The sequence below is a fragment of the Lolium rigidum genome, chromosome 6 (genome assembly GCF_022539505.1).
Source record: "Lolium rigidum isolate FL_2022 chromosome 6, APGP_CSIRO_Lrig_0.1, whole genome shotgun sequence".
Lineage (NCBI taxonomy): Eukaryota > Viridiplantae > Streptophyta > Magnoliopsida > Poales > Poaceae > Lolium > Lolium rigidum.
Genome location: NC_061513.1, coordinates 59,423,679 through 59,443,498, shown reverse-complemented (window position 1 = coordinate 59,443,498; position 19,820 = coordinate 59,423,679). Strand labels below are relative to the sequence as shown.

The 19,820-nt window shown below is 43.1% G+C and overlaps 1 protein-coding gene across 2 annotated transcripts; it reads right to left on the bottom strand.

Moving 5' to 3' along the window:
* Positions 1 to 1,331: 1,331 nt before the first annotated feature.
* Positions 1,332 to 8,063, bottom strand: LOC124660393 (RNA-binding protein 24-like). 2 transcript variants are annotated; one of them, XM_047198199.1, is made up of 6 exons: positions 7,670 to 8,063; positions 7,369 to 7,501; positions 5,936 to 6,074; positions 5,539 to 5,575; positions 3,095 to 3,368; positions 1,332 to 2,675 (listed from the first exon to the last, which is right to left on the bottom strand). In XM_047198199.1, the coding sequence occupies exons 1-6, from the start codon at positions 7,850 to 7,852 to the stop codon at positions 2,557 to 2,559; spliced, it is 885 nt and encodes a 294-aa protein (XP_047054155.1). In that variant the 5' UTR covers positions 7,853 to 8,063; the 3' UTR covers positions 1,332 to 2,556. The 2 variants fall into 2 exon arrangements, with proteins under 2 accessions (XP_047054155.1, XP_047054156.1); XM_047198200.1 differs by having other exon boundaries at positions 2,562 to 2,695.
* Between the last annotated feature and the right edge of the window lie 11,757 nt (positions 8,064 to 19,820).

Here is a 19,820-nt window from a genome sequence, read left to right as displayed (position 1 = left end):
TTCATGGAAATTTGATTTTCTATGTTTTTTGTTTATTATATTTTTTATCTGCAGATTTCATTTGCGTGCTAGCAGGTTTCTTTGTTGAGAGGAAACATGTTGCTTGTTATTCATTGTTCTTTTGGTTGCTGAATAAATTTTGATCCCACACTATCCTATGGTACTTATACCATCTGTTGTATTTGCCTTCAGGCTGAAGTGTTTTAAAGCTTATTATTTCTTTGACGTTATGTCGCAGACTGGTGAGTCATTTCCTCCTAAAAAATGGCTTCATGAGTATATCATGAAATATTTCCTCTTACTACAACATCTATTGTTACTTCAGGTCTACGAAGTTACTAATTGTTACAATATCTCACTTAAGCATCTATGAATAGTGTGCCTTTGAACATTTGCATGTGGATATACTGTATCCGCCATTTTTGCATGAGAACATCTGTGGAAGTTGCATTTTTATGTGATGTTTATATTCGTTGACGTCTATTGCAAAAAAATTGATATTGTTTGCAACTTTCTCAGGCTTCGACGAATTCCTAGGTTGCAGATAGTCTAAACTACCATTAGAACGTTGTTACTATTAACTGTTTGTTGCCATCTTCACATGGAATAGCAGAAATTCTTAACTGCCATTGTATATGATGCTAGTGATGTGGTTGTACAATTGCAGAATTTGCCAATAGTTGTATAAAAGGCCTACCATAATTTCTATTAATAAACAAAATTTCTATTAATTTCTAGACCCAGGGTACATTATTATTTAGTTAGACCAAGCTTTAATAGATTGCTGCAGCTGAGGCACAATATTAATGTTATAAACTGGTTATTGTTGTATTCAAACCGAATTACACAATTTGATAGCTGGTATTATAAACAGGTTATTTGGTCTTCATATAGGAATGCAGAATTAGGCATGCACATTGTTCATACTGGTAGCAGTTAGTTGACTTTTTTTTAAAAATATCGTAGTAGTCTGAGAATATTGGCAGTTGGCACAGCTTCCCTTATGGTCCTTACCCACGAGGTAGTTTGGTAGAATCTCTACAGCTTAGAAGGCAGCGCTAGTGATTTTCTCCAGAAGACCAACTTGTAACCAAACAATTAGCTCAACGAACAATTGGAACTCATACAACTAAACTACTACTGGACAGGTTTGAATTTTGCCTTGAAACTCTCAACCTCCCAATTTCCATCTGATGCTATATGAAGTGAAGGGTGAACACTTTCAAGAGATAATTCCACATTACTTCTTTCAACTACTAAGCACCGAGATGAAATTAGATGAAAGACCATCGAATAAGAAATTAGCTAAAAACTATCGAATAAGAAATGCGCAACACAGCGGGTGGATTTTACATTGCATTACATGGTGAGCTACAATGTCAATAGAGAAGGTACTGACTATAGATTAACAGAGTATTTAGCTAAATCCGTGCGATAAAGTAATAGACTTCTTGTCCTAGAAGTACCATAGTACTACTTTATTATTACAACCACCATATCTGATAACAGTACATTAAAAGCATTAAGGCCCCTCTCCAGGCTGGCATAGAGAGAGGAAGGGAGTGGATCCTGGGCCTAACCATGGGTAGTGACACTGGGGAAGATGAACATCTAGATGAGTGGGTGACCCAAGACGATAAAAATATGTCTGTGGGTCCATTGGGATTATTGAGTTACACAGCAGTGCTTGGTATACCTCCAAAGCCATCTTGGGGTGCCATCACTGTGTTAGAAATGGCAGGAGGTAGTGCTAAGTGCCAAAAACAAACATTAACACTCCTGAACCTGTCTCTGATAAGGGGCACAGGCTCTCCTTAGAGCCAAAACCCACCTAGATGCAAACTATAAACTGAATGATAAAGGAACTGTTAGTTGGTGCATCTACTCAGTGCATGGAAAAGGTGAGTGGTTGGTTAAAATGGTAGTTATCACAGGATCTGTTGTTGTAAAGTTGCTGGTGGGGGTGGTCGGGGGTGGGTGAATATGCAGGGAAATGAAGTTATAGACTGGCTAGATGTCAAATTTATTTGCTCTAGGTAACACCCATGAATAGAATAGTAGGATCTGCTAAATGCTTCAGCCAGAAGCACTTTCCCTAAGCTAAATACAGTATGAATTCCACTGATGAAATTTTGGAGTGGCATGCTAGCTTAATAGGTTGTCTACATGTCAGTTTTGTCCAATTTGGCTCAGCATGAACTCCCACCGGGGATCATGCCTGATTGTTAGGGTTACTTTTTCCCACAGCCGTCTCATGCTAGGGCAGAAATTAACTCTCTTGGATGAAGTCCTTCCTTGGACTGTGGTTAAAATGCCTGGTTTGTGCTTGACTGTTAGTACAACCCCATCCTTGGGGCATCAAGCTTTGAGCCCATCCTGGGGCTGAAGCTCATTTCCAATCACCACATAACCATGTGGGATGTGGAGAGAGGGACACTTGGACCGATCAATATGGGATCAGATCAACGGTAGTTCCCTTTTGATGTTAGAGATGGATGCATGGACTCGACGCAGGAAGTAAAAACGAAACAATGACGATGACATAGGAGACCATGGTTAGGCCAAGGATTGCTCTGGACCAGCAGACACAGCAAAGTGTGAGGGAACGAGCCGGAAAGGATGAGCAGCTTGAGTTGGACTTGGCAAGGTTGGAGTTGCGAGAGCCATAGTCATGCCTGTTTAATGGGGATACACACTGTCAAGATATTAGTATCACAACCAAGTGAAAAGAAAGAAAATCGACTAATTTATGATAACATAATAGGTTATCTTTGCCTACAGATACAAAGAATAATATTTGTAATCATCCTTTCTACGGAGTACTTTAACTTAGATGCTTGTATTGTGGGTAAGCTGACAGACTGACAAATCCATACCGGAAGCTAATTTATTAGTGATGTGGTAGAGCAGACTGAGCTTATACTATACTGAAATATAGGCTTTTTTGCATTTTCTTTATCAAGAGAAATATATGTATTAAGCTCTAAAAGGTTGTATTTAGTGCTTTGTTTAAATAAATACGGCTGGGCATGAACAAAGAAAGCCATACTTCTAGAAAAATATCAAGTAGATGTGTACAAGATGCTAGTAGTACCTGCTTGGGCTTGAGGACTCGCTGCAAGTGACAATGGCCCTCCATATTGTTGTGCAAAGCCGGTTACAGCAGCAGCTGTAGAGGTCACAGTTGAGAATGGGAACATCTGTGGGTATTGCATGTTGTAGCCCTGTCCACTTGCATAGGTGGGCGTAGTGTTTCCTGACTGCCCAAACTGGAAATATGGATAAAAGGGACTGGTTCCAGTCACCATGCCAGTTCCTGCTCCTCCATAGAATGGGTACTGGGTTCCTCCGTAGATGTTGTAGTAGTTCTAATCAACAGAAGAATGAGAAATATATGTAAGTCCTATGTTATAATGTATATGAGGAACTCTGTTATGTACAGTTTATATCATACTCAAGCTATGTTTACATGCAGTGTGCATCTGTTTAGCTTAAGTAAATGTTACTCTAACCGTTCACTCTGTTTTATTTTCTGTCAATTTTCTTGCTTGATTTCATTAGATAATGTTGCTTTGTGTTAATGTTTCTGATATTATCAGGGAATTTAACACAGCAATATTATAGCATCTGTTGAACAGAAGACAAAGTACTTTCTAATTTTGCCAGATAATATCCTTCTATATTGAAATCACTAGCTTCATCTTCCCTCCCTCCATATATACTCTAGTTCTGTTGCTGAACCTTTTTTATACAAAATGGATTTCTCACCCATATCTGTTGATATAGCAATGCACTCCAATTTTTTGTCTGGCTCACACTTCAGTATTTAAATTCTGATATATATCTTTCTATTTGACCCAAACAAGAACATCATTGGCATCTAGAACTTGCTACAGATGCGCTGCATGCTGCCTGACTGTATATGTCATTTGAGCTGGATCTAACTGGGCCATAGCTGAGTGTTGCGGCACTAACTGCAAACCAGTACTCTGGCCTAGAGTCAGGTCAAGATTCACAAGATCCAGAGTCCAAGCAGGTAATTTGGGTCCTTCTGCAGCCAAAACAGAGGCAAGAGGTTGGCCTTGGATAGACTTGGCGAATGGGGACACAAGCATGTGCTGTCATAATTTTATTGGGTTAACAAGGGGCGCAGCTGATGGAAAGATGGACCAAGTGTTTAGCAGGTTTGGTCTAGACAAACCAGGGCCCATGCCATGTGCGCTTGTACAAAGGTAAATATAAGTTGCTAGGACCACAAGGCACTATGTATACTTTTAGCACTGCACTGCTTCATAGACGATTCGTAATTGATTGGTGTTTTTCTAGAGATGGACACTGTAGAAAAATTGGGCCTTTGATCATATTCATTCATATGGAACCATGTTTTGAGGGAAAATAGAAAACATCCATCTATCCATGAGTATAAGCAATACTTAATGTGGCAGCCAACCAGTTACACTCTCCAAGTTGAAATATAATAGTTTTGGAAGGATGGTTTCGAGGCAATCAGGGCACATCATTACCAAAGAACATCTAGGACAGCTAGATGGATCTTTTTAAAAGTGGCTACCTTATTTTTCTAATGACAAGTATGCCACAAGAGTTTTTTCAGGGATGTGTCCAACTAAAAACTACTTCAGTGTCACTGTGCTAGTTGTACCACCATATGCATATCATTTTCACAGTACTCAGAACCAAAGGAAAATGGAGATTTATATCAGCAACAAAACAAAACGAGTAGGCCATGGCACCATGCATCATTTATGTGGTTGCATATGGCAGTTAAAATTGTTCAGGAACATTGAAATCACAATTAATAGGTTTCCCAGTAGGAAAGTGGAAGCATGATCGTGCAGATGGCATTTTTCTTAATTATTCTATCTATGGTTAATTGTTATGTGTATTTAGTGGTAGAACTGATAGAAAATATTTAACATGTTATGCATTGTCGAGTTGTTACTGCCTTGCTGGTGACCATACTGTTAATTCTCTCGTTTCCATTAAAACAAACATAGGCTGCATTTGAGCTAATATATAGGAGATTACATGCAGGTTTGATCATCAGTCCAACTTAGGAAAAGGTGATTCTTTAGGAGCAACGAGCGACGATTGCAAACTACCAGTGCATAACAATGTGAGTATGAACACCATTAGCCTACTTGTTTTGTTTTGGAAGCTCCGGACTGGCTTGCAGAGCCGGAGGCAAAAACGGTCAGCATTCCTATGGTTATTGCACATGATAGCATTTTATGTTAATGAAACATATTTCGTTGACATGATGCCCACCATTAGCTAACATTTGTGTAGTGCTATTTTCCATACACCATATATCACAAATGCTTCTATCATGGTCCTTATGATAAATGCACAATGCAAACATGCAAGGATGCACTTAAGAATGTCAGCATAACATCGTGCAAACTTAAAGATAATGCACTTTATCTTTTTTTTCTCCACCCCAGTGAAAGGAGCATAATTCATTAGTAGCAACTCTTGGTGGATTCATAGAACTTATTGACAGTGGGAAGATTAACTTACTGCAGGATAACTGTAGTCTGCAGAATAGGGAGAATACCTGCCATAGTGAAAGATTAAGAAACGTTAGTTGTGTTTTTACAATTTAATCATGATGCATTACATGATGTACTTCATAAACCAGCTAGCTGCTTAGCATGGGAGGGAGAGAGAGTGACGAGTATAAGATTGGGCCGTCATGTGCTAGAGCACGCACCGTCACTTTATGGAGTGTGTGTAAGAGAGAGGTGTGTTGCATGCAAGCTAAAAAGTTTACAAGCCGGTCGCCATTGACCAAAGATAGCATGCCAAAATGCACATGTCATGCATGTGACAAGCGCCCCCGTCATAGCTGGTCCTTGCACATACCGAAGCGGATTGCTCACCACATGAGAACGAGAGTGGGAGAGAGAGAACTTACCCATAGACATGGTAAGGGAGCCCCTGTGGGATGGCATAATGAGGGAAGGTGGCCTGCGAAGGAAAAGCTGCACCCAGCGCACCTTGGATCCCTGCCTGCTGGCTAAAGGACTTCATCACCCTAAAGTTCCTAGCGCCTCCTGTAGACATCATTAGGAAAACAAAGGTAAATTACCCTACCCACATTCCTTGCTTATAACATTATCAGCAAAAGACCGGGAAATTCAATTCGGAACATGGGAGCATATGCTCCTGCCACCGGAAAAATATTTTGAAATGTTCAAAAAATTCGAACAAAAAATTTCTTGCTTACGTATCAACATTTTACGTGTGTAGACCAAGTCTTGCGAAAAACCGACATTTTTTGTGACTTGTGCGAAAAAGATAAACAAAACGTCTCATACACAACCATTTTTTACAGAAAAATTTGTCTTTTTTACAGATGACACTCAAAATGTCGGTTTTCTGTGGAACCACTTTGTGAACGTGTAGAATTTCGAGATGTATCTACTAAATTTTGTGTTCAAATTTTTCAACATTTTAAAAGTGCATTTAAAATGAAGTTTAAAAACCGGGAGCATATGCTCCCGGGTGCCAAAACGCCACTCCCAAAAGACCCTTCTGTAAAAAGCAAGGTAAGCATGCACTTGTTCCAATGCACCTCTGATGAATATATTCACAGTCAAGCCATTCCTAGTCAGTCAGTCTCTGAATTGCTAGACGACATAATAGAAGTAAAAGATTCTCGAATCTGGCCCTGGTTACTTTAAGATTAAGGCTTCACCGGTTGGATTTGTTATTTAAGGCTAAGATTGTTAATTAATATAGTATTGCACATTATCGAGAACAAGGCACTTATTCCGAGGATGACTAACAACTTTCTACTTCTAAATGTTGTTTCCCCTCTTATCTACCTTTTCCAGCAAGTAAATGGTCAGAGGTTATCCTTTTTAAGGCTATCTATTTGCAGTTGCAGAGAAAGTTTCAGTGATATCAATGGACGTAGGGCAATCAGGTTGCACTAAGCAAAGTTAGCCATTTTTAGCTTTTTATTCTCTACTAAATGCCAAGCCAAGATCCTAATGGACCTAATCAAGCACTTAGTTAAGGAGCAAAGCTAGGCATGTTTTGCTTTTTTAATTAAGTTCCTTTGTTCCAATCGTACGAAGGTGCTTTTGCGCATAAAATCATAACAGCTAAGCTTGTGATAATGGAGCTACGTACATAGAACTCGCAGAAAAATGCAAGAGACAGTGCATCTATAATGATGATGCTTTTTCTTTCAAGAGCTAGCTTTTAGTGTTGGCTGTCCCCAACTCAAGACAAGCTGTCATCAAAAGCTTTCAATTAAGCTATAGCTAGCTATAGCATTTTTTCACTCAATGTTACTTTACTTTGTGTAGCTGGTGAGTGAGATAATGGGAGATGTCTAACCGTGCTGAGGGGTTGGAGGCCTGGATCTCTGCACCCCAAGGGATGCAAGGTTGCAGTTGGCCCTCCTCCCGTCGATCACCGGCGCCGGATCAACGCAAGACCTCATCGCCGCATCCGGCTCCCGGAAGGTAACCTACAACACCGAATTTCCAGTGCATCCATTGATATTGCAGCAAAGAAAAAAGGTAGGAAAGAAAGCAACACATACACTAGAAGATTAGGAATTTTGCAAACCAAAACCGACTGCAAACATAAAGGGAAATCAGGGAGTGTGTCTATAGAAGGAAGATAGAAAGCATACAAATCCGTAGCCCTTGGATCTTCCGGTGTTCTTGTCGGTGATGACGACGGCCTCGAGGATCTCCCCGAACTGCTCGAAGTACTTCCTCATGGTCTCCTTCTGGGTCTCCCACGCCAGCCCGCCCACAAACACCTTGGTGTAGGTGGTGTCTCCGAACTGCCCCATCACACTCGGCGGACTCATGAGGCTAGGTTCCTTGATCTTCTTCACCGACGCCGGCGAGGAACCAACTAAACCAGCTGCGACTAAGGATCTGAATTGGGCTAGGACTAGCAGTTCTTGTTAGAGGAAAATGGTGAAGTGAGGAAAAGCTAATGGTTAGAGGAAAGGGATGAGAGAGAGAGGGGAAGAGAGTGTGTACAGCGGAGGGGCAATATATACTGGCGTCTGCTATGATGCACCATCCTTGTCCTTTTGGTCCAAGCCATGCCTCGTATAATAATACTAGGCGCCGGGAGACACACCCACCCCCGCCAGGAGGGCGTGGAATGACCCAAATGCCCCTGGTGGGAGTGAACAGTAGTTACAGGGTGGCGTTAGGCTGTCCTTGTCTGTAGAGTGGCAAAAACGGAACGGAGTTGGGGAGGGGATTCTGACGGGAATTATGGGGGCTTGGGACCTGGAGCTGGAGCTGGAGGACGAGTCGTAGGATGTGGAGGTGCTGGTCTTTGCCAACTTATCCGAATCTCTGCTCTTTTCTCTCTCCTTTTTGGTGGTATTTGGACCAGCTGAGTCGTCATTGCTATACCCCTAGATAATAATCTTTTGTCTTCAGCTCGTGACACAAACATTTGGGGAGCAGTTTAAGCGGGAGTAGAGGTCATCGGTGGTGTTCACTGCGACGGCAACATATTTGGGGTCGGTTAGCACTTTGTTAGGCACAAATTGTTTTTTTTGCATTATTTTTGTTAGTAATATTTAAGCATTGTTTGCTTCCGTGTTCATCCGAGTCGTTGCAGCTGGCGCATTTCGCCAACCCGCGAATATCCTAATCCTCTACACCGAACATTGGGCCACCAATCGTGGAAAGTTGTGTTATTTTCAGCTACATGAAGATGGACGCACACCATCGATCTGCAAACGAAGATCAGCGGAGCAATGGCTGGAGATTATGGTGACAGCTTGTTAAACCCTTGCCCCTTTGAGAGATCTGTGGTGGAGCCTCTGTTCCTTCCCTTGTGCATAAAGCACATACAAAAGCGTGAGGAGATATTCGATGATGTGCACTGGCTGGCAAACCTGAGGAGAGTGCGCGATGCGGAGTGCCGTCAGATCCGATCTGGAGATGGACGGCCAGGGTTGCCCAGACCAGCTGGAGTGGCCGGGGACAAGGACGCTGTGCCAAAGCTTTTACCTATTATCTCTCTCTCTATAGCTCCTACTAACTACGTTTCTCCCTTGGCCTTGAAGCCACCCCTGATAACAACAGCGTTGTTCCATCACCCGGACAGCAACGATACAATCTTTGACGCCCGTGTGTATGTACCTATCCATGCAATATCTTGCTGCCGACGAAATAGTTGTCCACTTGTTTTCACTGACAAAGAATACACCAAAATGCGTATGTTGTGAGGTTAACCTGGCCCCAGAATATAATTGTTTGCCTTGTCTTGGTTACTGTGGGAGTTGAATTATTGAATTGTTTCACATGGAACTCCTGTGTCTTTAGAGACCAAATTATTGTGTCGATCGTAAAGATATACTTGCTTGCAACCGGATAAGAGAATACAAAGTTCGTTCAGGTGGTCGATCAGGAGTGCGAGAGGTTAGCGAAATCAATAAAGATGGGTGGAGCGTCCTTGTCTACTTTGTGAAGGTTAGCAGATATATGAATATCAACCTGACGGCTACTATGTATATGTATGGTCTGCCTTTTAGCCGACGGAGAGTATAAACGTGTGAATTCTGGCCGCCCAGCCCACAATTCGGGACAAAGTGCACACCTATTTGTGAACTGCATTTTGGTGGGAAGTATTCTTTCCGGAAAGGCAATCATACGTACATATGTCGTTTTCATAACGTCAAGAAAAGTGGAGAATTTCCTGAAATATGTCTCTCTGCCCTCTTGCCTTTTGCCGTCCCGGCTTAATCAGGGAATCATACTGTGTATTGATGTTGTTATTGGTAATTGCTTATCAGTCCTTTTGTAGGTTGTTCTTTCTCTAATCATTTGGCCACCTGCTTTCACTGCAAGGGAATCTTTTTTACGATCAGCCGGAGTATTTCCCCTCGGAGAAGGGAGGAATCTGAGGTTATAGTCCAGTATAACCTGACTCTGTTTCAGAGTCCTTGGATTAACTTCTCCCCGTGCCTGCTGTCCTTGTTGACCGGTGACCGAGACCGGCGTAGAACAGGGACACCGCCGTAATTTTTGACATGCCGCTTGCTGCTTGTGCGGTTGCGCCTGGAGCGGGACTGTTCAGTGTTCACGTCCAATTTATCTCTTTTGCAGTTTGGAACTTTGGATGCTCTGAACGCGCCAGGAGCATGACCTCCAGTCGCTGTTCATCTTCGTATGGTTGCCGTTGCATCATCAGAGCACGCGCAAGGGCATGTTTGGAGCTCAAAAGTCACTCTGAATTCCTACAAGGGATGAACATTTCCCGGTGAATTTCTAAAAATTGTTGAGAAAACAGGGTCTATTGCCTAGCCATATATGCTGGCACAAGAATTGCGTTTCGAAACGCAGTGTTGGCCATCTTTCCTCTCTGCGTATGGGTACAGTGCATATGGTCCATTGCAAATTGAAAGTGATGGGGGTTCGTGTCACCCGGCGAGCACGGAAAAGAACAGCGGCGGCGATGAAACCTGAAGGTTGTGGAAAGAGCGTGCTGTGCGCCCATGCTGCGGAGGACTTCGGATTCCACTCTCAAAAGCCTCTCGACTTCTTCCAGTAGTGTGCGATCTTGGCCGGTGCCGGTGGCGTAGGAACGGGCATGATAGTCTCCCCCGTGAAAGAAAAGATTCGTCTGAATTTTTTGTTGGTAGAGCAGCAATGAATTCTCGCCTGTCACTTCAGTTGGTGGCATCCGGTCCAGCACCCGTCAGCGTCTGGTCTAGCCAGTTCTGCCTGCTTGTCCTGGCACGCAGCTGCCATGTTTGATCTACATTAGCATGACTCGTTACGAGGATTGCAGTTCATGAGGTTAGATTAGCTACTAGCTTGTACACATGTGGAGAAAAATCCACCTGAAGTATACTCAAAAGAAACATACTCGATACATGATATGTGATCCCATCAAGACATTGCAGACGCCTTTTAGATCGTTTTTTTAAACGATATACTCCCTTCTTGCCTGTCCCCTGAACCCTGTCCGCGTGCCGTTTTTTAGCCTTTTTCTCATTTTCATCATTTTTCAGAATTATAAACTATGTTTCAACATCATAAATAGTTCAAACATATGAAATAGCAAACTTTGAAATCCAAGTACCTCACATCGGGCATAGTACCAACTCCAAAAGGACAACAAATCCCACAAAGTATGAATAAACAAATAAATTGATCAATCTTCTCGATTGATGGCCACTTGTTTGTTTCCTCCATTCTCGAATTTCCCATCTGTCCCCACTCGGGCTCTCTTTGGCAAAATCATCTCTCAAAGATTCATACAAGGCAATAGTGGACATCTCATGCTTCAAGACTTACTTCTAAAGCTTCTTTCCCGGTGCCGAGGCGAGCCGCATTCTTGGTGGACTGATCATTGCACCTTCCATTTCGACTCTTGGTTTGGTTCTTGGTTTTTTGCTTGAGAGATGCAACAACATCTATGCATTTGGGAGCTTTGTGAAGCTCGAGCCAAGAATGAACCAACTTGAAACTTCACCCTTCATTTTGGGCTCACAAGACATCCAAAGCTTAGGTAAATCGGGCGGTCATGCCAACACCACTTACCCTCCGCCCCTTGATACTATCATATGGGCCGGTCAACTTGTTGCATTTCACTAGGAATGAATGGCGCACTCGCCAGTGGCTATGGTGTGATCTCTTCTTATAGGCAGTGGAGGTGCATGGGGTTTCATAGGTCCTCTGTTGATGAGGGAATATCCAACGGGATAGGCCCATAGGAGCGATTCGCTATTCAAGACTAGCGTGGCCCATTACGGTCTCTTCCCCGTCCGGACTCGCAGAGGTCCAGGATGACCTGAAGGCCCAATTGACCCACCGAAGATCAACGTGAAGAACAAGCCAAGGGATCAATGGTGGATAGCCAAGGGATCAATGGTGGATATTCGAGTTAGAGTTTAGGTGACTTACCCGTATGATGAAAACCCTAGGTCAAGTCACCTATATAAGGCTTGGCTAGGGGATAGTAGCCGAAGATCACATTCGCCTACCTTAGCCTCCATCTACGCCTCCAGCAACTTGTAAACACATCTATCAATAAAATCAAGCAGGAGTAGGTCTTTACCTCCATCTTGAGGGGCCAAACCTAGGTACATCCTGTCATGTGTCAATCTCGTCCAGGACATCCAATGTCGCCATCACTCCCCACCTCATATAAGCTACCCATGAAGCATCTGTCTCGACAATACCACAACATATGTTGCGAATTTCCTACGGGGGCCTTCATAGAAGTTGTTCGGTTTGGCATTGCGGAGCCCATCATTTGGTGCAACTGACATGTATGGTTGGAGCCCACCATTACTGATGGCTGTTAAGTTTCGTTTCACATTATTTTCTAGTCCTTTTAACTTTTTTTTTTGAGAAATAGTCCTTTTAACTTCGATAATCTTCCATCAAGTGATTCTTCCCATATATGATTGGATATCATCATAAAAACATTCGTTTCTGCAAAGAAAGAAATTTCCAAAGGGATTTGCACATCTATGCATTGATTAGTGATTAATGGAAGGTTTAAGAGATAATTTCATCAACATCTTGAATATTATCCGGTTTAAACGAAGATAAAAAATGGTTGCAAAACCATTCATCAAAAACCCAAGCTTAAACCTTGATCATCCTCAATTAGGAAACAAAATCATGAGGAGCTTCGAGTTTAAACCGAAACAATGAGAAGGTAGAGGTTCACTTACGATTGGTAATCTTAGTAACTCACACTTCTTTCACCTACAAGCTTAGTATAGATAGAGTAGTAGAAAGATCATTGTATATGCTTTGCTTTGCGAAGACAACTAAAATAAAATTTTCATTAGCATGAACAATCATACGAGTAACAATTATTCCAGTTCTTTTAGTTAACACTTGCTGCTGAGGGGACACTTTTGGAAGATTTGAAGCATAAACATATTAAGAGTGTGAGAGCATGTTATAAAATGCATATGATTACACTATCTCATTAAGCACCAAGATAATCAAATCATGCCTCTCTAACACTGTTTTCTAATTAATCATTGTTTATTTCTAGAACTTCGGTTCTTTGGTAACCAGACCATGAAAAAAAGTGGCATATGTCAATCTATTCGGTTTCGTGATCTCTCAAGTTAGCAAGGGGAGTGCCCAAATTAATTTGCAACATAGAGCCATGAGACAGCCAAAACTCTTATCCACAATAATTTTTCTGATACATATGTTTTATCAATTCATAACCAAAATCCGAGAGTTATCTCGAGTTGATCGTTCAAAACCCAGCAGAGTTTTCAACCCATTTATGGACATGGAGTGCAACAAAAAAAAGTGCAAGACACATGTAAAGCAATACCTTAACTTTGATTTAACATAGAATCAGACTATATCTCTCTCCAAACGAACAGAAAGAAAGAGAAAAACAAAAAACTAGGATCAACTAGGCCCTCTTGAGGGATTGCTTAAGAATAAGAAAGAAGAGTGATATGAACACATCATAGAATAAGGTTGGAGGGAAAAGTCCGGTTTGAACCTGGGTGCATGTGAACCCTAGTTGGAAATGCATTTTCCAAATGTTAAAAAATTCTGAAATGAAAATATCCGGGTACATACGCATGTTCCATGTGTGCGTAGAAAGTTTTCGCGGAGAAACCACTTTTTTATTTCAGAATCTAAAAAAGACAAAATACGTCACATATATACTGCTATATAGCCCTGCAAAATTTCACTTTTTTGCCGAGACAAAATAAAAGGTTTTTTCGTCACGTAACTCATGTCCAGAACACATATTTGAGATCATCTAGAAAATCATTTTGTGTTTCGATTTTTAAAACATATTTTGACATCACAAACGAAACTTTTCAAAAAGTAGGTTCACATGCCCCCATGTTTCATATATGCAGTCTCAAGGTTGGAGCCTATTTATAAAAATTATATAAATATATATGTAAGCAACCCTTGTCGAAAAAAAATACATGTAAGCAACAAGACCACCGGTAAAAAGCTCAGTGCATCAGAATTAAGCCATTAATTGCAGACTGATCCTCCTACTATTACTGATTAGACCCTAGTCCAAAATGTGATTACAACGACTGCGCCCGTACTCCACTTGTATTAAACCACACGAGGCGTCGTACCAGCAGCGGTAGAGCTAGGCTGCCCCTCTCAACATCTGCCGGTGGGCCTGGCGACGCAATAATTCCCGAAATAATTGGCACCCAACTGATCCGTGGGAGAGAGTACTCCGGCTGTCCCACGTGACGGCACAGATTGGAGTGTCCCCCGGCGAGGAAGGAAGAGCAGAGCAGCTGTAAAGCGGGGCCCACCCAGTTGTTTCTGCCCGGAAAGCCACCGTCCACTGCCTCCCCTCGCCGTCGCCGCGCCACGTGCGGTCCAGGGTACTACTACTAGCCCCAGCGTGCTACACTCATCATGTGTCGAGCCCACTAGACTGTTTTACCTGCACTGCTGGCTGCTGCACCTTGTGATTATCAGTGGGAGTTTTTTTTTTTTTGAGAAACACAGTACAAACGTAGACGCTCACATATATGCGTATACCAGTGGGAGTTCATCGTGGAGTTCAGGAAAAGTAGTGGCATCTTGGCAATTTGGATAAAAATAATTCAACATTGAAACAAATTTTAAAAATAAAATTTCGCGAAATAAATTCACATATCTAACATTTTTATGTCCCGCCTATCATTGCGTGCCACCTCATTATGTGGTGATAGGCTTGGGGCGTGGTGCAATGGGGCAATTTACACAAAAATAATCATTTTCTGAAAGAAAAGCACAAACTGACTCTCTGGTCGAACTATTTCACCCATCTAATCCTTTTGTGTGGCGCCCTTTCCATCGGCGCCACACCTCACTATGTGGCGCCCATGCGATCGGCGCCACACGTCCATGCAGACGTGGCGCAGTGGACGCTGACCAGCCGACATGGCAGGATGTGTGGCGCCGTTCACATTGGCGCCACAGATGTCAACTTATATGTCGAAAACATCCAGGGGCTCCAGACGCTTAGTCGCCATTATGTTGTTTTCGAGAATTGTCTTACAGTATGTTTCGGACCATTATGTTGTATGCGTGGCGCCCATGGCATCGGCGCCATACTGTGAAGTGTGGCGTCCACGGCGCCACATATTGAGTTGGGTATAAAAATCAAGAAAACTGACTTGGCATGGTTGCAAAGTGACTACTCATATCAATAGCAATTTCATACCACTGTCAGCAAAGAGAGTCCTCGAAAGCATATACCACAAGTACACTCGGGTGTATGTCTTGATAGTGTCACGGTTGGCCTCTGGCGGGCAAGTACCAAAGTGAGTCCTGATCCAAAGGAAAGATGCGCTAGCGGGAGCTCTATCCTTTTTATCTTCTGGCTCCGGAGGAGCCATGCCAATAAGCCCCTCCATCTGCTGGCGCCACCCATCAGAAGCTGTGTTCATACACAGTGGCTCGCCCTGAATAGGAAGACCAAGGATCATGGAAATATCCTGAAGAGTAGGGGTCATCTCGCCGACCCTCAAGTGGAAGGTGTGCGTCTCCGGCCTCCACCGGTCGACAAGGGCGGTGAGTGCCGCTGCGTTCATGTTCGGCGCCTCCCGGCTTACAAGCGTGATGAAGGGGAGAAGACCGGTAGGCTGTGTCAACACCCGGATTTTTAAGTCCAGATGCCTATTATGCCATTCATCGCAATCCCAGGAATATTTTTTTTGCGAGACATAATAGATTGATATCACAACACATCATTCATTACAACACATAATTGTCTTACAACAAAGGATCACATGATCCAGTCTTAATACATCATAGTGGATCTAGAGATTCAATTACAAAACACATAGCGGAAGCGAAGTAGCGGTCTGGTTCATCTGTTTCACAGGCAACCGTTGACGTCAGTAGTAGTCCTAGTTGTCGTAGACGTCCTGCTGTCCATCTTCCTCGTACTGTTGTTCCTCTTCATAGTCTGGCCATTTGAATAGCCAGGGACAAAGCCATGAGTACTTTAAAGTACTCGCAAACTAATACTAGTGTAAGCACTATCAATTTTAGTAATGGGGTGCTAAGCTCTAAGTTTATTTGCATAAAGCCAATTTTAGTTCACAAACATTTAGTAAAATCCTCTTCATTTGCTAACTAACTCAAGTGGGAACATTAGTGTCATTCCCACAACTTTGTTGTGATTCAAGTCAAATTCACCATTCACCTTTCAAGTCACAAGTCACCCTTCACATGTCACATTTTTGAAAAGTTCGATGACGGAACAAGTATGGCCTTTCCAACCGTCCATAACCGTGGACGCGGCTATTCGAATAGTTCTACACTCTGCAGAGGTCGTACACTTGTGCCACAACATTTGCAATAATCCGTCGTGGTTAATCGGCCCTGATTTATCACACTCCGTGTGCGGACTACCAACCATAACCTTTCACTTACATACCCTAGTATAGGCACCTCTCCCCATGAGCTTGGCCTCCCGGTGAAGACAGAGACGGTCGCACTGGGAACTGCACAGGGTTTGGGCCGGGCATTCACCTCATTTCACGTCATTTCACATCATTTCACATTCCACGGAGGCAGCCTCGGCATAACCCCTATGACGCTTGTTTAGAGGGAACCCATACTAAGGTACATAAACTTCTAGTTAAGCCCTTACCCATAATCAGGTATTGTGGGGGTACTTGCAAAATTGGAATGGTATCGCATCCGAACCCAACCATCAGTTTTTGTAAAGTTCACCATGTCATTCACCAATCATATTCACCTTCAAAATCTTTCAATAGAATGACTCATCATTCCAAGGTTTTCAAAGTCATTTCATTTCACAAGTTCCCATCTAGAGTAGTCAATTTTATTTGTTAGCACTAGCAACTAGTCATGAGGGGTGCTAACTAGCTCATAGCTTTTTAGGCTAAGTTTGATGCTCTTGTTCTACTCTATATCTAGACCAAGTGAATCATGAATCAAAAAGTAAACTTTGATAAACCAAAATCAAAAGATAATTTGTAAGGCAAAAACTTGGGATGGGATCATCAAGCATAAAGTAAAGGTAATGGTGCCTTGCTCTTGTAGAGCTTTGCACTAGGTCAACTTGCAAGAATATTAGCTTGCCTTGGTTGGGAAATTGGTCAAAGTGGTCCTCTTCTCCTTGGAAGTAGACCACCTCCTCCTCTTGATACTCCTCGGTACTAGCGTCTTAAATCGAATACGAGGTATACAATCATCATACCAAACTTAAGTACTACACTAGGCACACACACATGAGTCACACAACATAAGCTAGCATCACACATTACTACTAGGTTGGTGGACTTTGTTTTCTTATTTAAGAAAAATAATTTCCTCTCATACTAATTAAGGTGATACTTTTAATTCCCTAGAGAAATAAATTCCTCACATTATCTTATTTAAGATTTAATTTCCTTCATGAATCATATATGACCTAGGTTGACCAGAGTCAACCTCTTCATACTCATCATTTAAGAAAATGATTTAAATGAGGTGAATCACCTCATACAATTTAATCCTAACATGGTAATGATTTAATATCATCCAACAAATCATATGAGAACCTATAGACCAGGGTCTCTATCTCATTTTGAAATGTTCATGATAAGATTTAAATGAGAGAGAAACTCCCATGTGATTTTTGAATAGTTTTGGACAATATCATTGACTAGAAATAGCCATATAGTCCCTTAATTAAACTAGGCCATGATCATTCAAAGTAAGCATGGCATATTTTTGCAGAAACAATTAGTGCAAGTGAAATTTAATTTATAGGAGTTGGAATCAACTCAAAAGCATTTTTGGTTGATTTTTAATAATTATTCTAAATCACAAAAGTCCCTGTCTTGTTTACATTGCTACTTTAATTCTATAACAGATCTAGGATTCAAACCAGTGGCATTGTGTAGATAAAACTCTAAGCTTTCCAACAATATAAAATTTGTAAAATTTGGCCAAGCAGAATTGTCCCTATTGATTTTTGAAGTTGATATCAGATTGCAAAATTTATCTAATCTGGAATTTTCAAATTTAAACTACGTGGGCTTGGCGGAAAACGTTAATAGGCTGCGCAGAGAGAGAGAGACTTGGGCCGGCCCAGCTTCGCAGCGGGCCAGCTTCGCAGCGGGCCAGCTGACAAGGTGGAACCACCTGTCAGTGGGTTTAAACGAGCGAAGCGGTACGCTGGATGAGAGCCGTGCGATTAGAAGGAGATCGCACGGTCGAGGGAGGTCGTCGTCTCCGACGGGAGATGAACTCACTGGCGGCGGAGGTAGGGGGTCGACGAGCTCGTCGGAGCTCCGGCGGTCGTCGGAGGTGTGCGCAGCGACCTTGTCGTCGACGAGGAAGCGTCTGGTAGCAGTTGCGTTTCCTGGGGCGGCCTCCTTCTCCGGCGATCTTCGGCGACGGTGCGCGGCAGCGAGCTTGCAATTGAGGCTCTCTGGTGGCTAATCGAGCAAGGCGAGGTGGCTAGGCGAGTCCGTGTGAGGAGAGGAAGCTGATGGTGTGATCGATTTGAGGAGCGGGGCGCTCCTTTTATAGCAGCGAGGGGTGCTGCGGGTCGGTGGAGAGAGGCGATCATGGCGACGGCGTCTGGAGCGGCGAAGGGGCAATGGAGTGGGCGAGTACGGTTGGTGACGTCCAGGCGATCATCACGTTGCTCTTGGAACAGCAAACGGTGGTCTGACACGACGATGAGCTTGATGGAAGCTTGCAGGTCCGTGGCGGACGGTCGTTGGCGTGGGCGTCGTCTGCGGCGTTCCCGCGGACCAATGGCGATGTCTGGGAGGTACACGGTGACGTCGTGAGTCGATTGGCGCAGAGAGTCAAGGCGGAGGTGACGCGAGGGAGCGGGGCAGCTGGTGCTCTGGGCGTGCCAGGGTGCTCGCCGTGCGCGCACTGGCGCGTGCGTGTGCACGTCTGGGCGCGTCTGGTCGCGTCGAGTTCTGTACAATGCGATGGGATTTCTCGTCGAGGCTGGGGCTGGGCGTGATCAGGAGAGTGGGAGGAGCGTGCCAGACATGGTGGTGCAGGTTGGAAGTGAGAGGTGAGGGAGATGGCACGGGGTGGCCATGCCATGCCACGTCATGGTCATGCCCTTGTCATTTTGAGCAAGTGGAGGTCGCCGGCAAGGAGGGGCACTGGTGCTCGAGAGGTGAGGAGTGTCTCCGTAGCTGCAGAGAGGGCAGGGTTGGACTTGGTCCAACTCAAAATCTCAGCATGGGCCTCATTTTCCTCTCTGCCCACAATGTGTTTGATAAAATGCCCGAAAGAAAAATATTTTGGAATTTTGAAAAGATTTTTGGTGGAGTGTAAAGATATAATAAGAGAAGTAGAATGGAGGTGGTGGTGGTCAAAAAGAAGTTGAAATGCAAAATCACATATTGCATATGATCTTACATATGTTTCAAAGTCCATACTTTGCTTGCTTACCATTTGAAATTGAGAAAGAATTTGGGGTGATGGTTTTGGGCAAAGTTGTTCTCCTTGATGTTGTCTTGGATGAGGTGCAAAGAGTTGGCAAAGCATAGTTTAGAAATCTCCCAAACCAGGAGCTCAAAGTGGGCATCAGGCTAAAAATGTCACATGTGACCATATTGTATGTAACTTGGAATTTGCATTTGATTTCAATTTGATTTGAGTTTCTTTGATCCCAAAAGGGTTTAAAAGTGTTTAGTAACCATATCCAACCAATGGTGCAAGCCAAAGTGGCCTAGGTTAAGAATTTGCAAAAATGGCATAAGCCATATGTGTGTGTTGAGGTGAATTTTATATTTTCTTTTCTCCTTTCTTTTTCCTTGTAATTGGATGATCAAGAGATCATGGTTAGGGTTT

Coding starts and splice junctions, on each gene's coding strand:
- LOC124660393 (XM_047198199.1), bottom strand. CDS start 7,852: ATGAGTCCGCCGAGTGTGATGGGGCAGTTCGGAGACACCACCTACACC. Junction 7,502..7,669: donor GATCCAAGGGCTACGGATTT/GTATGCTTTCTA, acceptor TCGGTGTTGTAG/GTTACCTTCCGGGAGCCGGA. Junction 5,576..5,935: donor CTCCCTTACCATGTCTATGG/GTAAGTTCTCTC, acceptor TCACTATGGCAG/GTATTCTCCCTATTCTGCAG.